Raw genomic sequence first — 26,645 nt, 5'->3', positions numbered from 1 at the left:
TTTAGTTGAGTTTTTCATTAGTGCAGCAAAGAGTGGACACAGATTAGGAGGCCAGATCTGATTTCTAGGTGGTTTTGTTCAAGGATTAGTATGCTTCATAACAATCTTGGGTGAGATCAAGCCATGTTCAGAGCAAGGAAGTTGCATTGTTCATTATGTTTTTAAGGATGCTAATTTTAGGAGTTAGCCAGGCTGGAAAGCAAACAGTATGGGTAAGAGGCCCATGTAAGAATTTATGCTGTTAATAAAATAATGGGAGTCAAACAGGACTGAGGCAAAGAGCTTTTGAGATAAAAAGGAAGGGTTGCCCTTGCTCAGTGTTGCAGGGGATTGCGCTGTGGATGGGCCTAGCCTCTTCTCCCCGTTTTGTAGAAGCCTCATTCTGTGAGACAGGTGCTGCAAGCAGCAGCTGGCGGAGGTGCACTGAGTGGGGTGTGCTGACAAGCGTACAGGGACAGCGCTGGCCTTGGACCCAACCTGGACAAGGGAGGAAGGTGCTTGCAGATCCACTGGTCTGATAGGTGCAACACAAGCCCCATGGTTTTTGCAGAAAGCAGTGCTGGTCCTGCCCTGCAACTCCCTGCCTCCTCCTGGTGCTGATGTTCTGGGCAGCATCCTTTCCTTACCCCAAGCGCAGGAGGGAGGCAAAAGCACACCTTCCTGTGCTCCTGTTTGTTATGACCACAAAAAAAATACATGATACCATAGTGCTGCTGCTTCTGTTTACTTTCTTCCACCAGTCATCCCATTGGCTATTTGTCAAAAAACAAAGCAAGAACTACAAATACGACATAGTTTAAAAACCAAACTTCATTAATAATTTACGTCAAAATATTTTGCACTTATATACAAATAAAACAACTATTATAAACTTTGAGGATTTTGATTTAATAATCTGAAGTGCATCAGTACCTGGTTTCCTCAGCTTGCACTGTGCTAGGCACTTTAAAAAACACAGTCCATATCCTTCATGTGTTTTGACTTAAACTTAGAGCCAGTTCTAAATGCTGTGTCTACCAGAAAAACTTTAAAAACGGTGGGTATTTTGTACAGCAAAATGAAACCATAACAAAGCAATTCCTGAAGCGCAGGTGTTGTCATTTGGAGTGACATATCACTACCGTGAAGTGGCCTTGCTTTGTTGCTATTTAAATATCTTCCAAGTGCTAGCAGAGGTGTGCACTGAAGAAGTGAAGGCACACACTCCTTCATTTGCTTTACTTTTTCCAGGCAGTTTTGTGTGAAAACAGTTAATTTCATAAAGCCTTACATAACTGCATAATGAAGAGGCAAGGAAGACAATGTAATCTTTGTGCTGAAATCCTTTACATCAGTGTTTTCTTATTTTCTCTACAAATACTCATTATGTTTTGGACCCATTTATTATTGTAAAACTCTGCTCGCTTCTCCAACAAGTTGGCAGCAACTTGGGCACCTCAAGGGAGGAGAGCTAAGCAGTTTTATTTACTGGCTGGTATCTAAACTAGCTAGGATAACCTAATGATGATCTTTAATTGCCAACCTCAGCCTTGGTAGTTCAGGACAGAAGCATAAGGATTGTTAACTGTATAAATATTCATTCCCTCTGTGCTGGATAAACCAAACTTGTCACCACTGATGGGCAGGTAATGGTCTCTTAGGTAGTATACACTCTACCTTATTTGAAGCCTCTTCCAAACTTCTCAGTGATCACAATACATAGCTTAGAAACAACACTTGTTCAAACAAAAAGGATCTACAATAGTATCACAATGTGGTACTATTTTTTTTGGTGGAGTACCACTGAACAGCTCTGCACAAGTGCTCTGTTCATAGGATGCATATTAATGGCTGTACATAGATCAGTGTTCATACAGCATACGCTATGTCTGTCACCATTCTTATCCTATGCTGTGTGCATGGGAAGTCAGTTCCCACATCATAGTTGCTTTCCTACAGTTTTCCTTCTGTGAATGTCAACTACTTTACATTATTTTGATTTCTCTGCCTAATCTGTTTTGGGGGAAGACAGTCCCATACAACCTACCTCTGCTTTCAGGGATCAGAACAGTATTAGCTGTCCAGCTCTCTCTGAAAAAACATGGAAGTGTGTGCATTCCAGAAGCTAATACTCTGGATAATTACTACTTAAAGATCTCAAGCAAAAAGGTGAAGAGTCAATGCAGAAACTAATTTCTAATTTTGGCAGTGTCACCATTTTGTGCTATGGCCCTGAGCAAGTTACTGTTGGTTTTGCTCTCTCTGCAACAAGAATAATGTGTTATGGAAGGAGGTTCTTAACAGCATTTATTAAGTGCTTTGAAGATGTGCAATGCTATTCAAGTGCTCAAAAATCATGCTGCATTCATTGCAAGATAATCAGATGCATTATTCAGATTTGGTCAGGCTTATTTAAATTCAAAGATCCACTGAAAAGCAACGCTATTACAGCCTTTCACTAGAAGAAACATTTAAGCTAAGTATAGCCAACTTAACCAGAAAACAAGAAAGATCTCTGGGACAAAAAATAGAGGTGACTGTATGCAATCCCTAATATATGGAAAATGATAAAAATAAATGTGCAATATGGCCTCTAAGAAATGTAGGCATAGGCCTAACTTCACACTCTGCAAGGTGGAAATTTTCTATGTATGATGGTTCTGTGTGAAAATCCATTTTAAGAACTAAGTCACAGGCAAAGTCCACACATCATACATTAAACTTGCACAAACACTCTCTTCTAACTGCAAAGCAGTAAATCTGCTTACAGGTCCAAGGACTGCCTCCAGTTTGGCTGCCTGCTGAAAAATTACCTTCTCATTTAGTAATTTTAGACATGTTTGTGGGCTTCAGCATTAAAACAGGCCTTGTAAGATGTGCAAAGTAGACCACATCCTCAGCTGGCATGAAAACCACTGGCTTCAGCAGAATTGCCAGCACCCTCTTTGTTGATAAGCTTATCTCTGTCACCCCACTTAGAATGATACAAGATGTATCACAATCCACAGCTGACATTCTCAAACTGGAGAAAGGTTAAGTGGAAAGAGAGCATCATCCTACCTCTTTTTTCATGTTGAAAGCAGCACTAAAATGTCCATTGCCAGCCTATTTGCATAGTTAAGTGTAAGAGCTAGCTGAATTCAAGTGCTAAAAAAAGACTGGATAAAGAGTGCTACCAATTTAGTGCTTATTGCTGCAGGGCCACTTCTGCAACTCTTGTGTTATCACTGTGGTCTCTGTATGACATAATGGTCTCTGCCACTGCATGTCAGGTTAGAAAACGCAGGTAGGCGATTCCTTTGTTCAACTATCAACACTCTCTATGCTGGACACTTCTTCAGGTACAAGCAGAGCCAAGTCTTCCTCATTCCAGCTTGTGCACAGAAGCCAGCTGTAAGACACAGATAAGACAGGTATGTTTAGCTGATAGTTAAGTGTAGCGTGTTGACTCAGAACCAGCACACACAGATAGCTCTGTTACACCCATCTTCTGCGGCACTAAGCTGCTGACCTATCTTAGAAAACAAAAGCAATGATGGTACTTGTCCTTATTATACAAATTAGACAAATTACTACTGTCTTTACTAAGTACTAAGCTCCCGTGCCTGATTTATTACAGACTAGAACAATTACCCTTTCTGCTCTCAACTAGAAACATGGCATGACACTCTCAAAATAAAGGTTTTATAAAAAGGTTATTCAAAGGGTGAGATATCTGAGACACTAATGACCAAAGGGAAATAAAAATAACTTCCAAAAATCTACAATGATGATGAGCTGGTCCTGATTGCAGGAGGGATGGTAAATATCTGTTACCTTTTGTACAAATGAGAGTCCTTTCTTAACAGAAACTTTATCTACCATACAGCAGTGAACTAAACTAAAACTAATGTTTAATAAAATAAGTATTTACTGGGCCTTTGTTAATGTAACTGAATTCCTCACTTTTTTATTACTTTACTGAAAAGTATCCCCTACATACACAAGACCGCTTTGCTTCAATTCCCTCAGGTTTGAGACTCATCACTACCTTAGTCTTAAGTTACCATTAGTGCAGCTTCTTTGAATAGACCATGTAAAACACGGTAGTCAGGCAGGCACAGACTTGAAGATTATGTAAAATGTTCCAAATCTATAGCATTATCACTGTCTATTTAAAACCTAAAGTGCAGCTAATGTAGGGATAAAAGGTGACTGACGTAAAGTCTAAGCATTAGGAAAAAAGAAGTCTCCAGCAAGAGCACCACTCTCTTAAGAAAATCAGCTATCTCCCCCTGAATATGAATCTATCTAATGAAAAGTGAACCTTCTGTCATTTAAATCTATGTTCCAGTATCCTAAAAAGCCATAACTTATACTGGAAATAATGTGAAGTGAACCTCTTAGCTTTTGTGAATACTCATGAATAATGACCTTTCACAATCGGTTTTACTGGATGGTCATTAGATATGATTAGATGCAAATGCTATAGAGGAATAATTTTAAAACATGTCTAGAGGTTTATTTATATGGGGCTTAAAGTTAGTGCAGCTCTTCTACAGATTTTGATGGCACTGGGTCACAAGGTACCCATAGTCAATGGCTGAGACAGATAACTTTCCATTACATTCACTGGGTGACTGGTCATGTTTGTGATCTTCATGGGCATCTAGAAGAACTCAGACTGCAAAACTAAGCTCAAGCCTTTTAAGTGACATGTTACTTTTGTTCTTCGTCAAAGGCTTTCCTCAGGGACAGTGTAACAATCTCAAACCCAGGAACTGCCCATGCAGTCAAGGGTACAGTGTACCTCAGTACATTCAGGGCAGATTTCAATTTGGGGATGACAAGTTCACAGCACAGAGCTGAAGGGAGGTAGCTGGATCAGGGCCAGATGTGGCTGATGATGGAAAATCTATAGCAAGGTGTAAGGGAGTATGTCTTGAAGAGAGAAAAACCGGGAAACTACAGCTACCAGCAGCTGCAGAGCCACCCCTCTCAGAGACTGGTCACAAGCTCCACTGAAAGACCGCAGGCCCCCATAGCCTGGGGTCCCCCTCTCCTATCTGATCCCCCAGGAAGACACTGCCATGTCCCCTTGTTTCAGCTCTGCTCCACTCCTAGCAGCTCCCTGTACCTTCCACAGCCCTGCTAGATACGAGCAGCTCCTGAACTGGTGGAAACTAAAGGGAAGGCTACACACAAAATACAACCAGTGCACCAGAAAAGACTGAAGTTTGAGAACTACTGCACTAAACCATTCTGTTGAACTTATATCAAAACAGAAACTACCAGTAAAAGCAGTCAGAAGCACCATCCTGGCCTCCTGATCTGTACTTACCACAGGACAGACAGTGGAATTAGACAAAAGCCTGCTGATAAGAGGAAGCTAAAGCCTGAAAACCAGGCAACAGTAGCTGCATAGATAATGTTGAAGACTAAAATTGAAATAGTGCCGGTCACAACTTCTAAGCAGGCCATACAAGCAAAGACAGCACCTGCCAAAAACAAATGGATGGATTACAAACAAAACAAAACAAGACAAAACCAAACTATCTCAAAGTACTAAAGTTTTTTAAACTTGTTTTGAAAGATCTATCTATCTACAATATTTTAGCAAATATGGAAATAGCAAACGTGGTACTCAGGTACTTGTTATGAAAGTGTCTGCAGTGCAGGCTCCTACAAAAGAATAGTTTTTTAAATAGAAAAACCCCCACATTTTGCTCATGGAAACTATTTTTCTGTGCTACTATTCTATCATCATACCTACTTTGTTGAATCTGTTTATCACACGAAGTTCAAACTGGCCATCCTCACTAACTGTGTTCTTCACATCCCCATCCTTTACCCCTTCCAGTTCTCCTCTTGATTCTCACTCTACCATTTCATTTCCTTCCTCTCTGATCTTCACCCTTATATGTGGAAAAGGCTTCAACCAAAAAAAGACTGTTTGTTCAGCACACAACCATCCTCTTGTCATTTTTTTAAAAGAAAGAGGCAACTTTTTTTTGCACCAAACTACCCGTGGGCCATCAGTGTCAGAGCACATTTTCCCAAGCCATGCTCATATTAATGGAACTAGAAACAAAATCACAATAGGTAAGCAGAAAAAGGATGACAAGAGGCAATTTGATTTCTGCATCAAACTACTTGAGTAGCCAAAGCCCTGAAGAATGCCAAGAAACTACAAAAACAGAGGTGTATGTTAGTACGGTTCAGTACAAAGAGATCTTTGCTTTAGTGTATAAAGATATGTCTTTTAAAAAATAAAACCAAACAACTCAGGTGAATGCTTCTAGAAAGTATATACTCTGATTACAGCAAAATATGGGATACTAGAGCCATATTTTGAGCTCTGACTTTTTTTCTGTGTTCCATATGGAAAGCACTCTGGGACGTAATATGTGACATCTTTTGGGACACATTTAAGTAGCCACAGGCACCCATGAAGCCGAGGATCCAAGTCTTCAATTGTTTTCCAGTGCTTTGAAGGCTGATCACCTACTGCTTACTTTTGAAATTATCAAGTGTGACACTGACTAAATAACAGATTTATATCTTGCTCTGCATGTCAAAATCTTGTGAATGTAGAAGAGCTTGTGAAATCACATCTGTGTAAATCTTGAGCATTCCTCTGCTTCATGCTCACCATGGTATTTATTTTTAAAGCAATATCTCCTTTGAAGGTTAATACTTACAATAGTTTTTAAACACAATGTTGTTTATATTTACTTCAAAATCAAAAGCCATTAATATCGTGACATAGGGTCATATTATATGGAACTTCAAAGAAAAGCAGTCTTAAAATACCACTATGTATCTGTTTGTTTAAAGGTAATCTTGGTGTATCTGTTCTGAAATACCATATTACTGTATTGTTCAAAAATAATTTCTACTCACCCTGTTCACCAGGGAGAACCACTTTTGACAGCATAGATCGGAGAACAGGAATAGGCATAAAGTGGAACAAAGATGGCACTCTTACTGTAAAGCAATGAACCAGTCATGAGTCACAGAAGTAATAAAACATCAGGATTTTACAAATACATTGCAAATGAATTAGTCACATACTTTTGAATGCTCAGTTCCCCAAACAGTAAAAGGCAATAGAAAAATAAAACTGGAAGTGCACTGAGACACAATTATCCAAGCACAGAGAAATTAGTAAATCCAATGTGTATTGCACTAAAATCAAACCATAAGAAAGTAATTCCATTGACTCTCTGCACACTTCATCTTTTCATTAAATCCTAAATTAGTCTGACCCAACCTTGTCTATTCTGCTTCTCTATGACTCTTTCAAGATGGTACATCCAATATTTCCCAACTGCACTCACTACCGGTAACATAGCAGTATTTTCATTTATATTGCTGATCACGGAACACCTTATTCTGAACTCACCTAAAAACATGAGCAGGGTAGTTTTGGCAAAGGCAGCCATGACCATTCCTCCAATGTAAGAAAATATTCCAATAAAGACGATATAAATGTCTTTGAGACATTTAGAAAATAAGTAAACTCCCAAAAAACTGCTCAGAGAGACAGAAGTGAACGCAGCTGCTCCATATCCAATGTATAGTTCATTCCAGCAGAGTGGCTCATCCAGTTCATACAGTGTAAAAAGTGAACTCCCACCAAACATAGTGAACAAATAAGTCATAAATGTAAAAAGTAACACAATGATTAAAATTCTCTTTTTATAAGGTGCAGTTTTAAAAAGCATGTACACTCCAGAAAATGTCTCTCTCAAAACTTCTTTATAAGATGCTGGTGCCTGGTGCTGGAGTTCAGATACGCCTACTGTATCTTCCAGAAGAAATATAATATAGATAATATTAATGGCATGAAGGAGAGATACTGTCACAAATGTCCACATAAAGCCTATTCCTCTCAGAAAGTAGCCAGATGACAGTCCTGCCAATCCAGATACAACTCCAAAAATCAAATCCACCACTGCTATTCGTGTTGTCTTCTGCTTCTCATCATGACACACATCTGCTATAAAAGCAAAGCCTCCTCCGAGGAAAGCTGCCATACTCCCAAACAGTCCAGTAATAAACGCAACCGTAAATAGGACAGAGAGTGACAAGGAAAAATACGATATTGCTGTGAGGCAAATATTAGCAATCAAAGCTCCCATTGATGGTAAAACTAAAGACCTTTTGCGTCCCTGGCGATCCCCATTAGCTACGATGACAAAGGCAACTATAAGGCTGGGAACTGCCCCAGTTAAGTCCAACTGCATAGCAAAAACAGAGGCTTTTTCTTGAACTTCCTGCAAAGAGAAAATAAAAATAATCATAAATACTATAATAAATTGTAAAAAAAATAAAATACATAATTTATAATAATATTAAGCTTACATAATTATTAGCATGCAACATGATGTATAGCACAATATCTGTTTATATAAGTTATATTATCATAAAATATAATATAGACAATATAATCTCATAAGAGTACATAACTTTATATTATGTTCTAATAAAATACAGTATGTGACTATATTTATAAGAATGCATTAATTAAAATAATTGCTAATAAAAAGGAATTGCATATTCAAAGACTCCTGCTTTTATAATTTGACCTTCAATATTCCTCAAAGATCCCTTGTTACATTTTAAGCCAAAACTTATTTCTTAAGATACAGTCTTACTAGTACTCTTCACAGAGGAGTTTCAATAGAAACAAGAAAACAATACTCTTGAATGTGCATTTACAAGAGCTAGTGCTTATACTGTAAGTACATCCTTCAGTACAGGGTTTTGCAACAGGACACTGGGCCTATTTTCATCTGTCACAAATCCATAGTAAAACAACCTTTGATTGAGGAACACACCCCCACACTCCCTAATCACAGATCTCTTTTTTTTCCTAAATAATCCTACTGAAAGGGTTACAAAGAAACAATTCATTGACTAGCACATTCTGCAAGTAAACAGATCAGGATTTTGCTCTGACACCCCAGTGTACGATGTTAATAATGACAACAAGAAGCACAAATGTGAAACACAGCATTAAAAATCATACTGGCTCACAGATATGTGAAATAACTGATTTTTAAAACACTGGAAAGTTCTCAGTTCAGAAACTGTCCAGATCAGTGATCTCTCTACAGACATGATACAGCAGGTATTAATATAAGAAACAGCAGCTAACACTGTGACAATCAACTGTCAACACCTATTTTGGGAAAAAAATTCTGAGTTCTTTTTAACAGAAGTACATAAATCAAATGTAGCTGAAAAATGACCAGTTAACAGAACATGAATGCCTGTAGAAAAAAAGAACTAAAGTTGATTAAAAAAAAAAAATACTTTCTTGTTATGAAGCCAGCTGCTAAATGATGTTCAGCAAGCTAATTCAGATCTTGCTTTTAATGTATGGATGCTTCACATTCTCCAAGGTATCGCACTGACTTGGGCAGGGGTTGCATTCTTCGATCAGTAGCAGGTACAGCAGGTACAGTCTTCCCAAGCCATTTTCAGCCTATATCCAAGCCACTGATATTCCACGTTTCAGGTGTTTCCTCTGGAGCTAACATAATACCCATTGAGTGGCATCCAAAAGATTAAAGAAACCCTAGAACTTGCAGGAATGTACTTCGAGCAATTTTTAAAACTGCCGAATACTTCATAAATTCATATTCATATTTACAGGCAAAGACCATTATTTTCTGGTTCAATCTGTTCATTTGTTACAAAATACCAGGTTTTATTGCAAAAGGACAATTCAGCTGATCCTGAGGCCCTCAAGATACCTAGAACTCCAGAGTCTTTTACTCTCTTCCCTAATGGTGCCTGACTATCTTAGGATTCATGGTGTCCTGTCCACTGGCCAGCAGTCACTCTGGGAGGGTAAAAAGTAGGAAAACACAATAAACCGAGATGGAAACGATACTCTGGTCTCTAACTCCTCCCCTGCTGACAAAGAGAACTCTATGTAGCTGCAGAGGCATTGCTTCTTCATTAGGATCATCAAGTTCGAAGATATGATTGTCAAATAAATGCTAATCCATTAGAAATAAAACTAAATGTTATTACATCGCTTTAACCCACATTAACAATACAATACAAATGTTATTGCCAAACCATAATGAAGTGTAAAACTGAAGGAATAAAACAACAAAGACTTGGGGTTCATTGTTTTGGAAGAAGCTGTTATGAAAAATGCAGTTGTGATTCGTGCTAAGATGTTTAATGTTTACAGGGATAACCAAATGAGGCACAGACTCTGAACTTGGAAAAGGGAAAGGTGGTTAAGTTCTATGTAAAAAGTTACGAAACTTGTTTAGGAAGTTATATTGATAGAGGGAACTAACATTTTAAGGGTTAAGCAACTATATAATAAGGGCCTACTAACAAGCTAACATTTTAAACCACATTATTAATATCTAGTTTAGAGCTGTATGTAACTAATTGTGCTAAAAAAAGCAAGACTTCATTAAATGCCGAGATAAGAAGTTTTACAGCACCAGCTGCAGCCTTGAGGAGACAAGATAGCCAAGATTTACAGCAAAAAGGGGGCGCCAGTCTGGTTCCAGTCGCTTTGGTAGCTTGAGTTCCAGCCAGTTCCTCCTAATGAGCCAAAGGTAAAAAGTCCACTGTGACGAAGCTGAAGGAGCCTTCATCCAAAGACCCCTAAAGACCCTTCCTCAAATTCACCAAGTGACATTGCGCAGGCACAACAGGGGAGGGTCAAGGAGGGGAATATGTAAATGGTTATCTGAGACTCATTTCAATAAAAAGTGGGAAAGGTCATGAATATGTATAGGCGTTTCTGGGGTCATTATGAATATGTAATACCATACTGTATTTAAGCACACTTCTTATTGTTAAAAGTGTGCATGTTGGGCAGAGTGAATCCCCCGCGCACCCAGCGCTGTTTTGCTTATGCTCTAATGAACACGTTTAAAGAATACAATTAAGGAATTGGATAAAACGTTGTTTATCCATAGAAAAAGCGTAAGTTATTTATTTCAACTGGTGACCCCGATGTGATAACCTTGGATAGCTCTGTGTTACCTCAGGTTCAAGGGAGGCGTCCCACTTTAATAGTGGCCCTTGGACTCGGGTGTGCGGAGAGCTACCAACGTTATTCAAAATTAAAGCATAAGCAAAAGAATTTAGAAGAATTGAGCTCACTCCCCCTGAATACTGCAGTTTACCCGTAATCCAGAGTGCACAAAGGTCCCGACGGGAAAAGTGGACTGTAAGTACTGCCGGGTCGGGTAGGTCCTGATGGGAAAAATGGACTGTAAGTACTGTCAGGTCAGGTAATGTGATTGTGTGACTGGTGGTGTTTGAGACGCAATCTGGTTGCGAAGCGAGTGCGGAGTCCTTCTAAGTGCGGTTCCAACACCCCGCGAGGGGCTTGGCCACTGAAGGGACAAAGTGAGTGAAGCACTCTCTCTGTGTTGTGGGTTTGAGCCCCATGTTGTAAGCTAGTGGGTTCAATTCCCACGTTGTAAGCTAGTTGTAGTGTGTTCGATCCCCACGTTGTGAGCCAGGTTTCATGGGTTTGAGGTTCCCATAAGAGGTCGAAGGGGAGCCACCTGCCAGAGGTACCCCCCCTGACAGTCCCTTGGCGGGGGGGGGTCATGTTAGAGTTTTGGACCCCCCAACAGTCCCTGCTAGAATTCTGGGATTCAGTCATGCTAGAATTCTGGGATGAAGAGAAGTTCACCCAAGGAAAAAGTAAAGGATAAATGGACTCAAGGAGTGGACCCCCCCAGTTTGTAACAAAATCCTGTGGAGATATAAGAAAAGAAACTAGAAAAACTCAAAGAGATAAGGAGAAACAAAGCGTTAACTCATTCCTCATCCCATCTGTTGGGACGGGACAGTTTATTTGGTGTCAGAAGTGGGATATTCTGTGAGAAGCGGTTTGCGGGGGGGGATAGGAACCAGAGGCTCTAAAGGAGGACGGATCGGTCTGTGCTGCGTTCTCCGGCAGTAGGTCATGGCATCCTGGGTCAAGCCAGGCCTGGACTGCTCCCTGATATTGAGTTTGCTGAAAGATTATAAGGCTTGCCAGAGTCCTGAGGGTCTTAGGTGGGCTTCTGGACATTGGTCGTTTCCAGATATTGTAACTGAGCAAATAAGGGACTCGGCAAAAGAAAGCAGATTTGAGATTTCTGCTGTTTTGGAAGTAGCGTTGATAGCTGCCCCAAAAGACAAGCAAACTGAGCAAGAGATCATTAAATCACTGTAGGCAGATTTACAAGCAGAATGGTTTGAACTTCAGCAAGTGGAGAGAGAATTAGCTGATAACAAATGAATCACCGAAAAACTTGCAGAACAGTCTACAAGATGCCTTTTAGTTGGAGCTTTTTTTCTTTGTGGGTATCTTTTTGAATGTGTTGCAGTTTCATAAGTCTTTGCCTGTTGTATGGTATAGTAAGATCACAGATTGACCCAAAATGTACATTTTGTGATGATGAGCAATTTGGCTCTTGACGGTGTGAATGTGGTGATGGGGTTTTGTGTATGATAGCCATTACTTTTCTTTCTGGCATGCTGGCTTTGTTCTGGCATCTGGACTTGTACGGCTCTGTGATAGGCTGTGTCTCATCTCGGTGTGCTGGATTTGGCTCTTTTGTATGCGCACCAGATGAGGGGTCCTGTTTTGGGGATGGTAGTTGTGGTGACTCAGATGAGACACTGATAAAAGCCTTGCCTGGTCCAGCTTGCTGCGGCGGGGGGGGGGTGCCAATGGGGCTCCAGCGCGCACTGACCTGTTTTGTCAGGGAGACCCAGCGGTGCCTCCACCTGGCTGAGCAGTGAGTGGTTCAAAGGTGCAATGCTAAAATTGAGATATTGTCTTGAAGAAGTGTAACTGTGATCTGTTCGCATATTTGAACTTGGTATTTGGTTTGCGTGTCTGAGCTCAGTATTTTAGTTAGTATATTTAGATTTCGTACCAAAATAATTTGTTTGGGGAGATAATTACGAAATGAGAACCAGTTCCATTACTACAGTACCACCTTGCTCCCTCTTAAGATGCATCTGTACACATGAGAGTAAATTAGTGGGGGAAGTGATTTGAATGTGAAATTCTGAGTTAGCTGTATTGCAGTTAGTGTTGTTCTGTGGATAAACTGATTTGGATCTAAAATTAATGTAAGGGATTGATGCTTAATACGCTGTTTATTGACATCTGTAAGAAATTACAAAAGGTAGGAGCTGAGGGATATAACTATTGCTCAGCTAATTGAAATTGCATATAAAATTTATAGTCGCAGGAATTAAATGAAGAGAGAAAAAGGGCAAGAGGAGTCCAAGCCTGTGCCCGGCAGCTTCCCCTTGATAAGCTGCGGCGAGAAGAAAAAAAACAAAAACAAAAACAAAAAAAAAAAAGGTGAAAAGCTGAGTGCCTCCTAAAGCGGTGAAAAAAAGGGGGGGAGAGCGGCGGCTGCTGGAGCTGGAGCTGCAGCTCCTCTCCTTCGGACTCCCCGGCCACGGGGGATGAAGCCGGGGTGGGGGAGGGCAGTCGCCGCCTGGCCCGTTCCTGCTGGGTTGCTTGGTTGTGTGTAACGCGTACAGAGCACGCGGTTTTCCCCTTAGATATACACCTTCTGACCCAGGTTCAGAAGTAGGAGTTCAGCCAGTAATAGAGAAATTCCTGCAAATATGGTTATTAAAGGAGTGTGAGTCCAATTACAACACCCCTATGTTGCCTGTCCGCAAGCCAGATAGGTCATATTGGGTGGTTCAGGACTTATGAGCTATAAACAAAATAGCTGAGGACTTCTACCCAGCGGTAGCAGACCCATACACCCTTCCGAGAGTATTAACACCTAATTTGACTTGGTTTATCGTTTTAGATTTAAAAGATGCTTTCTTTTGCCTCCCTCTCCATGAAGCTAGCCAGACAATATTTGCATTTGAATGAGAGAACCCTAAAAATAAATGTAAAACCCAGCTCACATGGACGGTGTTGCCACAAAGATTCACGAATAGCCCGACAATATTTGGAAATCAGCTTGCTAAAGATTTTGAATCCTGGGAAGCCTCGTCTGATGAGGGACAGATGCTACAATATGTGGATGACATTTTAATCGCTACTAGAACCAAGGAGACATGCGTGACCTGGACCCTATGGACCAGAAACACCTGCAATGGAATAAGGAAGCCACACGAGCCTTTAAAGAACTTAAAAAGGCTTTGATGTCAGCCCCTGCTCTAGGACTCCAAGATGTGAGTAAACCATTTTTCCTATTCTTTCGTGAGAAACAGGGAATAGCCTTGGGTATATTGGCACAGGATCTTGGCCCATATCGATGAGCAGTGGCCCATTTCTCCGAATAGTTAGACGCAACTGCAAAGGGGTGGCTTGGATGCCTGTGGGCAGTTGCTGCAGTGGTACTGAATATACAGGAGGCCTGGAGATTTACCATGGGTCAGAAAATGACTGTGCTAGTATCCCACACAGTGTCTAACAAGATGGTGTAGAAATTATCTCACTAACATTGTCAACCCAGCTTCTTTCCTCAGTGGTAACTTTGGAGAAAGCAGTTCAACTTCTAAGAAAATGGCAATCATGCATAACAAGGCACACCAGAAAGTGAGCTCGGAATCAGAAAAGGCTGGCAGACAGAGAGGCAAAACAAACAGCTAAGCAAAAGGTAAAAACAGAAAGTGTCCTTGGCGGGCAGGTCTCTTTAAAAGGTAAGCCAGAGTATACTAAAGAGAATTGAAACTCATCATAGATTTAGAGAAATCATATAATAAAGAAGGGTGGGTTCATACCCCTCAGGGAAAACTTATTGTCTCCTTTCATGTAGTTTGGCCTTTAGTAAGGGAGGAACATAAGAAAGGATTTGGGGGAGTAGAACCACTATGCAAACATTTGATTAGGGAAACAGGAGCCAGAAATTTGTGTAACACTGTAAAACAGGTGACAGCAGTGTGATCTTTGCCTCCAGACTAATCCCAAAAACATGCCCAAGCTGGAAATGGGTCAAATAGGGAAGGGGAATGAGCCTGGACCACAACGGCAAATTGAGTTTTCAGAACTCCCAGGAAAAGAGGGGTACCAATATTTGTTGGTATTAACTGATACTTTTTCAGGTTAGCCAGAAGCATTCCCTACCAGGACAGCAAAAGTTTAGGAGATGACTAGAACATCGATACATGAAATAACACCAAGGTTTGGAGTTCCAGCTGTTATATCCTCTGATAGAGGGCCACATTTTATTTATGCATATGTGAAGTCTTTTGCAGAAAACTTTGGAACCATAATAGGAAGGTCCATTTCAAGACCTCCTGATATCCTTCACTGCTACCAATATTAAAGAACAAAATGCCTGGATTCATCATTCTAGATTGAAGAAAGCTCATGAAACACCATGGAGGGTAACTCAGGTGCAACCTGGAAAACTATATTTTTCACAATCACCTTTTAGTTCTTCTGGGTGACCAGCCTGGGTGGTGCTTACCGCATTGGTAAGAAGAAACCCAAAAGACCAAAACAAGTAGAATTTTTGGTAGATATGGGGGCAACACTAATTAAAACCTGGAAAGAAGAAACTCCAACCCCATGATGGGAGGGGCCTTTTCTTGTTTTGTTAACTACAGAAACAGCGGTTCGGACTGCAGAGAAAGGATGGACACACACCTCTCGAGTTAAAGGACCCCTGACGGAAGAAAGAACCTGGAAAGTAACTCAAGGACCGGGGGAATTGAAATTGAAATTAACATGGGATCGGTGATGTACCTACTATCAGTATTGTTCATATGAATGTCCAGTATAAATGAAAATCAGAATGTTTTAATAGTTAAGCATGTTGAACTAAGTTGTATATGTAATTCTCTTATCTGTATTTGTTGTTTAGGTTGTAATGAACTGTGGTATAAGCATATCCACAAAGGGAAATTACCAACAGGATTGTGTAATAAGCATTTAAGAATAGAAGATAAGGAAACCAAAGCTAGGTTGAGAATTCTAACAGTCACTGGAGGAATACAAAAAGAATAGGGAAGAATGATGGGAGGTATTTACTAAAGGAGTGTATGGGAATTTAGAGAGTCCACCAGTGATAGGAAGAATAGAGTGTAAAAAGAGAAATCAAATTTTGTGTTGTCCTGTTGCTCCTGGGAAGTGAAGGCCAAGAGTTTGGAATACGATAAAAAGTCATCACTTAACGGCAAAAATAGGAAAGGCGGGGACACTACCCTTGCTGCCAAGAAGATGATGAACTCAGCTGCCAGCTGCAACCTGATAGGCCAGAGAGGCAGAGGGTGTAGAAACTTGGACCTGATCCTCTTGCTAGGAGTGGTGACTTATTGTTCCCAACTTAGCCTGGCTAATCCCTGTACCAAGTGCTACGAGTGTGTGAGAATAGGAAGACTAACCCAGTATGTTCTAAATTATCACACTCATATTAACTCTGAATGTTATGATAGAACGAAATTGGAGAAGTGTGAAATCCAAGGGCAGAAATTATGGGTAGCAACTAACCTAGGGAGAGGTGGACTCAGTGTAAGCTCTGTCTCCTGCCCTAGGGGGAACAGAGTATCTGTTTTTCACAAATTGGTATGTGGTGCTATTCAGATGGAGGGGGAGTGCAAGATCAGTATAAGGAGGAGTTAGTTAAGAGTGCTACTCAGGAATTGAAAAGAAGGCAAGAGAAACAGAAAGTGGTACAGAAAAACAGTGATTGGTATGAAGAAATAAGGTAAAAAGACAAGGGATTACAATTACCAACAGTAGGGAAAAACCTGTTTATAGACCTTATGGAAAAGATAGCCCGAGAATTAAATGTCACATCATGCTGGATATGTGGGGGGTCTCAAATGGCAGAACAGTGGCCTTGGAGAGGAGAGAGTGTAAGTCAAGAAGGATTACTGGTATGGAACAGAACTCATATAACTTGAGAAAAAAGACCAGAAGGATGGGTATTAGGTCACTTAATAATAGGGCAGATATGCATATCAAGGGATGATGGTAAACGAGATTTTACTGAATACGTTGGACAAACCCCTTGTAAGTTAGTGTTGTGGGCAAATTCATCAAATACTTCTATTCCTCCCACTTGGTGGCCAGGTCCACCTAATGGATAGGTCTCGAAATTGTAGCCTGGGAAATGAAACGATATGCTAGAAGAATCAAAGCAAAGCAAACCCCTTTGAGGAAATTGGGGATTTAAGGAGATACTGGCAGAATCCTGGCTCTAGCGATATAAATGAACCATGGAAAGCCCCTGATGGATTATTCTGGATATGTGTGAATAGAGCTTATAATGAGTTAATGCCTAGGTAGAGAGGGTCCTGTACAATAGGGGTAATTCAACCAGCATTTTTCCTTTTACCAAAGGAAAAAGGGAGTCATCTGGGGAAACCTCTGTATGAAACTTTAAACAGAGAGAAGAGGGGTTTAATAAATGTCCCCATAGGAGGAATGCAAACTTGGAAAGATGATGAATGGCCTGCGAAAAGGATAATTGAATACTATGATCCAGCCACCTGGGCCCAAGCTGGAAGCTGGGGATACCATACCCCAATATATACGCTAAACTGAATTATCCAGTTGCAAGCAGTGGTTGAAATAATAAGCAACCGGACAGCTGAGGCTCTGAATCTTATAGCAAGACAATTGTCTCAGACCAGGGCTGCAGTGTACCAAAATCGGGTAGCCTTAGATTATCTTTTAGCTGAAGAGGGGGGCGTCTGTGGGAAATGGAATACTTCTGAGTGTTGTTTGGAAATAGATGATAATGGGGAAGCTATAATGAAAATAGCAGAGGAGATAAAACGAGTTGCACATGTACCAGTACAGAAATGGAATTCTATACTTACTAGCCATTGGTGGGATAACTTATTTGGGGGAGCCTGGTGGAAGAAAATAGGGTTCATGATATTATGCGCATTTCTGGGTTTACTGTTTGTACCATGTATGATCCCGTGCTTTATTTGGTTAATACATTCAGTAGTCCAAGGCATGCAAATCTCAGCTATGCCTATAGATCCTGAAATGGCAACAAAAGGAACGGGGCATAAATTGATGATTTTAAAAGATAACACCAAACTGGACCTAGCCGCCGCTAGGCAGCTGCTGGCTAACTTTGAGGCCAAAGCATGAATCAATAGAATAAAAAGAAAAAGGGGGAATTGTGAAAAATGCAGTTGTGATTCGTGCTAAGATGTTTAATGTTTACAGGGATAACCAAATGAGGCACAGACTCTGAACTTGGAAAAGGGAAAGGTGGTTAAGTTCTATGTAAAAAGTTATGAAACTTGTCTAGGAAGTTATATTGATAGAGGGAACTAACATTTTAAGGGTTAAGCAACTATATAATAAGGGCCTACTAACAAGCTAACATTTTAAACCACATTATTAATATCTAGTTTAGAGCTGTATGTAACTAAGTGTGCTAAAAAAAGCAGGACTTCATTAAATGCCGAGATAAGAAGTTTTACAGCACCAGCTGCAACCTTGAGAAGACAAGATAGCCAAGATTTACAGCAAAAAGGGGGCGCCAGTCTGGTTCCAGTCGGTTTGGTAGCTTGGGTTCCAGCCAGTTCCTCCTAATGAGCCAAAGGTAAAAAGTCCACTGTGACGAAGCTGAAGGAGCCTTCATCCAAAGACCTCTAAAGACCCTTCCTCAAATTCACCAAGTGACATTGCGCAGGCACAACAGGGGAGGGTCAAGGAGGGGAATATGTAAATGGTTATCTGAGACTCATTTCAATAAAAAGTGGGAAAGGTCATGAATATGTATAGACGTTTCTGGGGTCATTATGAATATGTAATACCATACTGTATTTAAGCACACTTCTTATTGTTAAAAGTGTGCATGTTGGGCAGAGTGAATCCCCCGCACACCCAGCGCTGTTTTGCTTATGCTCTAATGAACACATGTTTAAAGAATACAATTAAGGAATTGGATTAAATGTTGTTTATCCATAGAAAAAGCGTAAGTTATTTATTTCACTGTGTAACATAAAGGATGTGGCTACACACCCAGATACCACAAATGAGCATAACCTTGCTGCTACAAATGACTTGTTATCTACTGACAAGAAGACTAAAAGCCAGAAGTACAGGAAAACTCCATTTATAGTTTAAGGCACTCAACTGTCTACTTTATGATTTTATAAAGTCAACAGAAAGGAAAACAGAAAAGGATAAGTCAAACCCTCAGTTGCTTTCATATCATGTAAGTGTACTGAATAATTAATGGAACTACAAAAATTTGAAAAGTCTAGTTTTTTAATCTGCAAATTCACTCTGAAAAAAATACTCATGGTGGACAGAAATAACTCTTAACAATCACAGATTTCAAAATCAAAAGAATGAAAAAAAAGAAACAAATCACGTAAGGATTAAATGAAGAGAGAAGTGTAGCACCTGAGGCTGAACAGCATACAGGATATCATAAACTGACAGGCTCATAAAATTAAAAAATATTACTAATTAGCAAGGAAGATGCCTGGGTTAGATCATAAATAAGCTGGATGATAAATAATGTTTAATGATTAATAAAAAAGAAGATTATCCAAGCCAGTGATTGGAATTATTCAGCTTGTATTAAAATGAACTTTGAACTTTCTGTTGAATCACTCCCCATATCAAATCGAAACCATAGCCTGTAATTGTGAAACTGCAAGATATATAACATGTAGGAGGGACAAAAGGCGAAGAGGGGAAAGGAAAATGTATGATGATCTCTTCTGCTGGCATCTCAGTTAGCTTTGCTTAAGTGTAGCATTAAAACTGCACTGAAGTGCAAGGGAAGAGATTCCAGTGAACAACTAGCTATCCAGCATGCTGAACTATGAAAAAGTGCTAAAAAAGTAATTGACCATAGGATGCTGTCATCCTTATGGCTTTGTATTTCAACAAGGCAGACAAGCGCGGCTATGAATGGTAAATCATCATTTAGGTTTGATTGTGCAAAGGTCAGTTAAACATTTTTTCACATTTTAAAAATACAAATTTTTAATTTTAAATCCCCCCAGTCTTCACACTTTTAATTCCTCTGAAATAAATGTATTCCAAGCTAGATCTTATTCTTGAAAATTACAGAACATTTGCTGGAGTTTGCTTAGTTACAGAGAGCATTGGAAGTCATGGAGAAAACTGATGGCTCATAAACACATGCCCAGCTCCAGCTGGAAGGAGGAGCCTTCAGTGGTACCCGTTGTCATGTCAAGGCCAACACCAATTTGGGCATGATCCTCTGAGATTATTAGATTATTTTAAACTCCAATTAAAATATTAATTTACCTCAGCATCTTCCTGGAGACAAATCTTTGTCTTTAAAGCACTACGACTATCTACAGTGCAACACAAGAGCAATGTAAAGTGACAGCAGTTTACAAAACTACTGCTTTTCTATACATAAAAGGCTAAGTAAGGTTACATAAAAGGAGGTTATGTTGAGACGGCAGCTAATGGCTGCAAGTTTATTTACAATAGTATTTTTTATCTCCTCTTACCTTCTGCTTGATATAAGTCGGGTTACTTTTATTCTGCTCACAGTAACTGGCACTGCTATTGCTTATGAAAGTCGAGTTGTACTCTTCCTCCCACAGCCGCCGGTAGATGAACTGCTGCATCAGCGGGCTTGTCAAGTAAGTCGCAAACGTGTAGATGAAAATGACGGGCTCCACGCACAAAACCTTCCTCATGTCTGGCTTCGGCGTTTAACGCTGTGCACCACAAAACAGAACACAATTACTCACGGCGTGAAAGGAAAACATTCGACCCGCCGGCCCGGCTGCTGACAGCCCCCACCTGCCCGGGAGACGCACCAGCGAGCCCCCCACCGCACCTGCCCGCCTGCACCGGCAGCGCCCCCGCCCGCTCCCCTCCCGCCCCGCCGAGGTCACGCACTGCCGGCGGTGCGCGACACCGAGGGGCGGGGACGATAGCGCGTCACTCAGCGGAGGAGTGTCTCTCGCCCCCCGCCCGCGGAGAAGACGGAGGCGGCCGTGGCCAGGTCGCTGTGTCCCTGCGGGCCGAGCCTGGGCGGGCCGCCGGGCCGCGACAGGAACCCACGGCGTGGCGGGTCTCCCGATGGGGGGCGCTCGGCGGGACGAGGGGACATTCGCCACTCCGCACCCGTCCCCCGGCTGTTTGTACCATGCCAGGGGTCGCGCAGGGTTGCAGCTGGAAACACTGAAACATCAGCAGTTTGGTGGTTTCAGCGCCGGGCAGCGGCTGTCGCTCAGTGTTTACAGAGAGGCTGTTTTGGCCAATTACGCAGCGAGGGTGTTCCCTCAGCGCTGCCTCCCGCCTCCGTTCGCACCCGCGCACGGTAATCGGTGCCCAGCGCGGCCCCGCGGGCTCAGCCTGCCCGGAGCGGCTGACGCGGTCGTTTCTGCTCCCTGCTGCCGTGTCTTCTGCTCTCAGCTGGGATTATTAAGAGATTTTATTACAGCTGCTTCCCTTCCACATGCTCTGTTGGCTTGTTCAGTGGGTAAAAGCAAGGTTTGTTGGCCACCAGCTGGTCTCCAGTTAATACATCTCATGCTGAGTCTGACATAGCTGGTGCTTGGTGTCGGAGCAAAGGTGTGCTGGCCTGTGTCTCTGTTGGCACAGCTGCTGTGGCACGTACTTCAGCTCTACAAGAAAGGTCGTGCTGGTGCAGCTCTGCAGTTGTGATGTTTAGATGTGACCTCTGCCCACCTTGATGCGCACAATGGAGGGAGCACACCCTGGCATCAGAGTTGTCAAACTGCAGAACATGTTTTCTTGTACAAACTGCAGAAGCCTTGACTGCTCACTGATGATGGCTGCTTGTTGGGTTATGGACACTGGTTTCTCTCTGCTTTGAGGTCGGGTGCTCCGGGATGGGCACCACAGTACCACCTCTCTCTTCTTTCTCTTTGGTGTGCTGTTATCTTAAGACACTGATGATTCTGGCCTCCTTGCAGGTGTGGTACAACAAGGAGAAGTGACATAGTTGGAGAGTCCCAAAGGACCTCCTTTCAGTCTTAAATACTGTTTTTCAACTGCAAATGTTAAAAAAAAAAAAAAAAAATTGCTAAAAGCACATCAAAACTTCAAAGATTCCGTGATGTATTTTTTATCTTAAAACAAGAAGTGCAGTTTAATAACTCCATGAATATTCAGTTCCTTCATAAACTGATTTGAAGCCACATTAACTGTAACCTGGGTCATATGATCTCAGATAAAGCTTTGTTTCACTGGCATGTGACATGTCATTCAGTCCCAAATTTAGGGACAACACTGTCCTGTCATGTGTCTTTTAGCACAGGATCAACCCAATGTACAAGCTCAGCGGCCTGGATCATTTACTTCAGTTGGTGAGCTGGTTTGGTCTGGCATACAGGCCTGCTCACAGAGATGCACAGCCAGCCAGTAATTCAAAAAAAATTGTGACTCTGGCCTGATATCAGTGGTAGAGAATATTGTTCTTGTCCTCTACCTATCCAGGTCTAAAGTCTGATTCACGCTGTGACAGTGTTTTGTTTGTCACAAGGTAAAGACAATCATGTGAGAGTGACACACAAATGGGCTGCTAGATGTGAGGGGCTGTTCAGTTCATTCAGCAATTGATTTTTTTTTTTTGGATGTGGTGAAGAAGGGACTTTAAGCCAGTAGGAACTTACTGTTGTTCCACAGAGGGAACAACAGAGCCCCATTAGGTTTCCTGCTGGGTCCAGCTGCACTGAAGAGCGTGTCACTCATGAACACAAGCGTCTGAGTGCAGCCAAGGTTGCTGGGCAAAACTCATTTTAGTTTGCAGTCCCTTCAGGCCAGCCTTCCCAGTGCCTAAGAGTGGAGCTTTGCCTCTGTGCTCTGGAGAAGTTCTCTGCTTCTGTCCTTCCCATCTCTGGTAACTGTGTTTAACTTTGGGTTTCGGTTTGTAGAGCCAAGTGGCTCCAGCAAGGTTGTGGCCTCACCAATGCTGAAGGCAAGGCTACAGCATGAGCTGGGCACCCAACAGCAGGCTCATAAGTGTCTTCTAGTGCTGCCAGGTAGCATATACCGTCCACACAGGTGCACTGGAACAGTCTTGGCCCTCCCTTGTTTCTGGGTCCACCTGCAAGGGGAACCAAAAGCAATAAATGTGATTGAAATTTTAAGATCAGACTTGGGTGGGTGATGCTTGTGCTTAAAAGCTGAGCATTTCCAAATAAGAGAATACATGGCAACTGTAATACCTTCCTTTCTCCTCTATTACCAATATTTGTCTTGACTCAAATTTGAGTGACATGCTGGTGAACAGACTTCACAAAGGTCACAGACATGTGGGGGCTGCAGCTTTGTTGTTTGCACTGTTTGTTTGCTGACATCCTCAGTGTGTCAAGAACCAAAGGACCACATGTATTCATTATAGAGGTCAGGCTTTCTGGGAGCACTTGCTAAGCTTCCAATCAAAAAACTCAAAAAGCAAACAGATGACTGATCTTTGGAGGTGGTATGTTGCTTGTGTGTCAGGGCATGGAAAAAATGAGACATATAATGAAGTTTGAAGCTCAGAGCAACAGGAGATTTTTGAGAGATCCCAACAGCACTGGTCAAAGGGCAAAAACATTATGTTTTTGTGACAGAAATCTTCAAACAAAGCCTCCTGCACTTCAAAGAATTATGCATGACTTATGTGGCAAGATCTTGGTATTCAGTGATAACTATGACTGCATTCTCAGACAACTTTGTTGCTGAAAAAAGAAGCCATTTTTAATTTTATATATATACACACACAAATCATTGATACTATAAACATTTCTTCTACCAAATACTTTTGATGAGGTGGGAGATGTTTTGGAGATCTGGATAGTCACATTTCTTTGCTGAAAAATACTAGTAATGCTTTAATAAATAATATTGCTATGTAAAATGTTATTTTAATTGCTGTCTAAGAAATTAAGTAGTTTTTGTAAATTGAGGTGACTTTAATTTTCCACATTAACAATCTACTGAGGTCACAGAGAACCTTAGTCCTCTACAAAACATTTGTGGATTACAGAGTAACAGTAAGAAATACTGTATCTACTTATATTCAACTCACGCTTTCAATACTATCTTGATAACAATGGTTAACACAAATTTTGAAAAAGAAACCTAAAGAGGGAAGAGAGAAGCACAATTTCTGCAGAGAGTCAGTCCTGTATACAATGAAGTTCTGCAAAACCTTGCATACCCTGGTTCTTGCCCACAAGCATGGCAGATGAAGATACATGAGGCAAGTTCTCCAAATAGTACTGGTGGGAGAAAGGAGAGAATAAGCAGTGAAATTCTGCAGAGGCCTGCCAGGGTTTAGATGTAACTGCTTGTTTTGTTTTCATTATAACTGAGTTGATTGAAGCTTGAACGCAAGCACTGACAACAGAGAGTAGATTTAACTATGAGACTCAAAGAAAACATGTTTAAAGAAAATTTGTGCAACAAATCAAACCACACAGTTTTGAACACACAAGGAGAGACTGTTACCATCATGCAACCCGGAGAAAACCTGTACAGGTTTCATATCACTGCTTTTCATTCAGTGCAGATCATCACTGATTTTCAGGGCCTCGAATGGCATTTCAGACCTTTGACTATTCGCACAGCTAAAGGCATCTGCCCCAGCAGGTGTTCGCTGACCTACACCCCAGTCGTGCAGAGAACGTCTCCTCCCACTGTCCCCATCCTTAATGATTTTGATCTGAGTCTCCTCTTGCCCCATGTGGTAGCTGAAAGCCACAGATAATCATAAACAATAACATTTTTGTCTTTTTGCAGTCCAGAATACCTGAAACAATGTAACGGAGTTAATGCAAACGTGAAAGAAGGTGCTTGAAGGGTAACATGTATGGGGAAGGGCGTCCCACTGGCCCTGTGTCGCTGAAAATGGGGTGTTGTTCTGCACCCCTCTGTCACAGCATGAGCCCTACCTCTCACTGTCATCTCCATGCCATATGGTACTTATTACTGTTCTTAAATGCTGAAAATCTGTGCTTGTTTGAGTCCTTAGACACATGTAAGGCATCAGGATACACTTATTTTCTCTGAGTTAGATTATCTTAACAGAACTGTCATTCTTTCTGGCCTCCCACTACACACACCAAATAACAGCAGCCATTTCCAAATGGTGTGGTTTTCAGTATTATTGCTTTTCAGTTACTCCTCTGTCATACTCAAGTATTTGCAAGTCCTCTGTGCTTATTTCTGATTATTTCATATCAGATATTTCTATTCAAAGCCCTTTAATGTGGTGGCTTTTCACCTTAGATTTTATGCAGCTACTTCCTTTTGTTTGTGTGTGGTTTTTTTCTTCCTGTTTTGCTTTCCATTACATTTACGTATTAGACATTTGATAGTTCTTCACTGCAGACAGATGATAAAAGTTGTGTTATTCTGACAGTATTGCTTAACACAGAATTTACATTGAGCTGTTTCACAGCTTCAGTTTAGCACCTTAGTCTTACTTTGCAAAACCACTTTGAAAAATAATTTATGGTAATGCTGTCTGGGCTGTCACCCTTTGTCCCCTCCCTGAGAAACTGTTTATCAGTGGGGATGATCAGCAGCTTGCTGGAGATATTCCTAGTTACTGTGACTCAGCAAAATGCTTCGCTCTTTGGTCTGTATTCTACTTTATCCATTTGCAGAAGTGGACAAAGGCATCCTCCTGCATAAAATAATGTTTTAATCTGAAACACTGGGTTGCTTTCTTTTTTTTTTTTTTTTTTTTTTTTTTTTAAAATTTAAGGTAAACAATTCCTTAGAATGAGGAATTGAAAGTAAGCAGCTGAGGCAGAGCTGGAGTGGCTGCATATGAGTCACATGCTGTTCTGTTGCACGTGGAGGCTGTTAAATTTCATCTGCTCTTAAAATTTTGCTAAGGCAAAGCGCTTTTTCAGTTTGCTAAAGAAAAGTGCCTTTTACTCCTGGTAAGCTGGTGGGACTGGCCAGCTGCATTCCCTTTTCAGAGATAAGGACTTATCATCTGCCATCACCCCCAAGAGAGGCAGCAGCGTTTTGGGGAGCTTCACCAGGACCAGTAAGCAGAATGCAGTGTATTCAGGGTGCAAGTATTTAGGCTTAGTACCATCAGGAGGACTTCGTGGTGGTGATAGATGACGAGCTAGTCTGGTCTTTCAGAGCCAGTGGGAGATTTGATGCTGTTCTTCCAGAGGACCATGCATCAGGCCTGAGGCTGGGCAGCCCTGCGAGGGCTCAGGGACAAGTGACAAAGGCTCCATCACTTGGAGGAGTTTGAATTAGGGTGAATGAGATCGTGCCAGTACCCCAGGGAGGGCATAGCTGATCTCATGTGATCTTTCCAGTTATGGATTCTCAGGAGAAAAAATAACTGGTCTCATAGGAGGAATCAGTGAGGGGTTTCAGTGGAAGCAAGATTCCACCTTACCTTGCTTTGGCTTTGGTGCTAATGGCATTTTTTCCTAACCAGCTGACCACCAAAAGTGTTCTTTGCATTCAAAGCACTAGGGGTCAAAATTATCAGTCCTTCTTCCTATCCATCAGAAAATACTGAAATATAACATTTCCCTCATTTTCCAAACATCTCTCTGGGTCTTTTCAGAAGGATCTGCAAAGTGGTGTTCAGTGTGCCCTGTTACTTCCTCCACTGAAATATCTCCTTCCTTAGAACAGTTCTGCTGTCATTTTTGTGCAAACATCACAGGGTATTTATCCCAGTTATACTCCTTTTGTTTTAAAATAGTTGTGGGGACAGTAAGTTTTCTGGTGGTCTTCAGGTATCGTT

The 26,645-nt window shown here is 41.3% G+C and overlaps 1 protein-coding gene across 7 annotated transcripts; it reads right to left on the bottom strand.

Moving 5' to 3' along the window:
* Positions 1 to 792: 792 nt before the first annotated feature.
* SLC46A3 (solute carrier family 46 member 3) lies at positions 793 to 24,389 on the bottom strand. Of its 7 annotated transcripts, XM_080347751.1 has the most exons (7): positions 24,368 to 24,389; positions 22,837 to 22,976; positions 20,404 to 20,616; positions 7,364 to 8,237; positions 6,862 to 6,945; positions 5,300 to 5,456; positions 793 to 3,370 (listed from the first exon to the last, which is right to left on the bottom strand). In XM_080347751.1, the coding sequence occupies exons 3-7, from the start codon at positions 20,593 to 20,595 to the stop codon at positions 3,283 to 3,285; spliced, it is 1,395 nt and encodes a 464-aa protein (XP_080203877.1). In that variant the 5' UTR covers positions 20,596 to 20,616; positions 22,837 to 22,976; positions 24,368 to 24,389; the 3' UTR covers positions 793 to 3,282. The 7 variants fall into 7 exon arrangements, with proteins under 7 accessions (XP_080203877.1, XP_080203876.1, XP_080203871.1 ...); XM_080347750.1 differs by lacking the exon at positions 24,368 to 24,389 and having other exon boundaries at positions 22,837 to 23,113; XM_080347745.1 differs by lacking the exons at positions 22,837 to 22,976; positions 24,368 to 24,389 and adding an exon at positions 21,050 to 22,139.
* Positions 24,390 to 26,645: the final 2,256 nt, after the last annotated feature.

Source organism: Nesoenas mayeri, assembly GCF_963082525.1.
Source record: "Nesoenas mayeri genome assembly, chromosome: 1".
NCBI classification, from domain to species: Eukaryota; Metazoa; Chordata; class Aves; order Columbiformes; family Columbidae; genus Nesoenas; species Nesoenas mayeri.
This window is presented reverse-complemented; position numbering and strand designations above follow the sequence as displayed.

What these genes read in the sequence shown, in the direction of transcription:
- SLC46A3 (XM_080347751.1), bottom strand. Translation starts at nt 20,595, where the DNA reads ATGAGGAAGGTTTTGTGCGTGGAGCCCGTCATTTTCATCTACACGTTT. An exon ending in CGACTTATATCAAGCAGAAG is followed by an intron (nt 8,238 to 20,403) that starts GTAAGAGGAGAT and finishes TTCTCTTTGCAG; the next exon opens with GAAGTTCAAGAAAAAGCCTC. An exon ending in GGTTCTCCCTGGTGAACAGG is followed by an intron (nt 5,457 to 6,861) that starts GTGAGTAGAAAT and finishes TGTTTTTGGCAG; the next exon opens with GTGCTGTCTTTGCTTGTATG.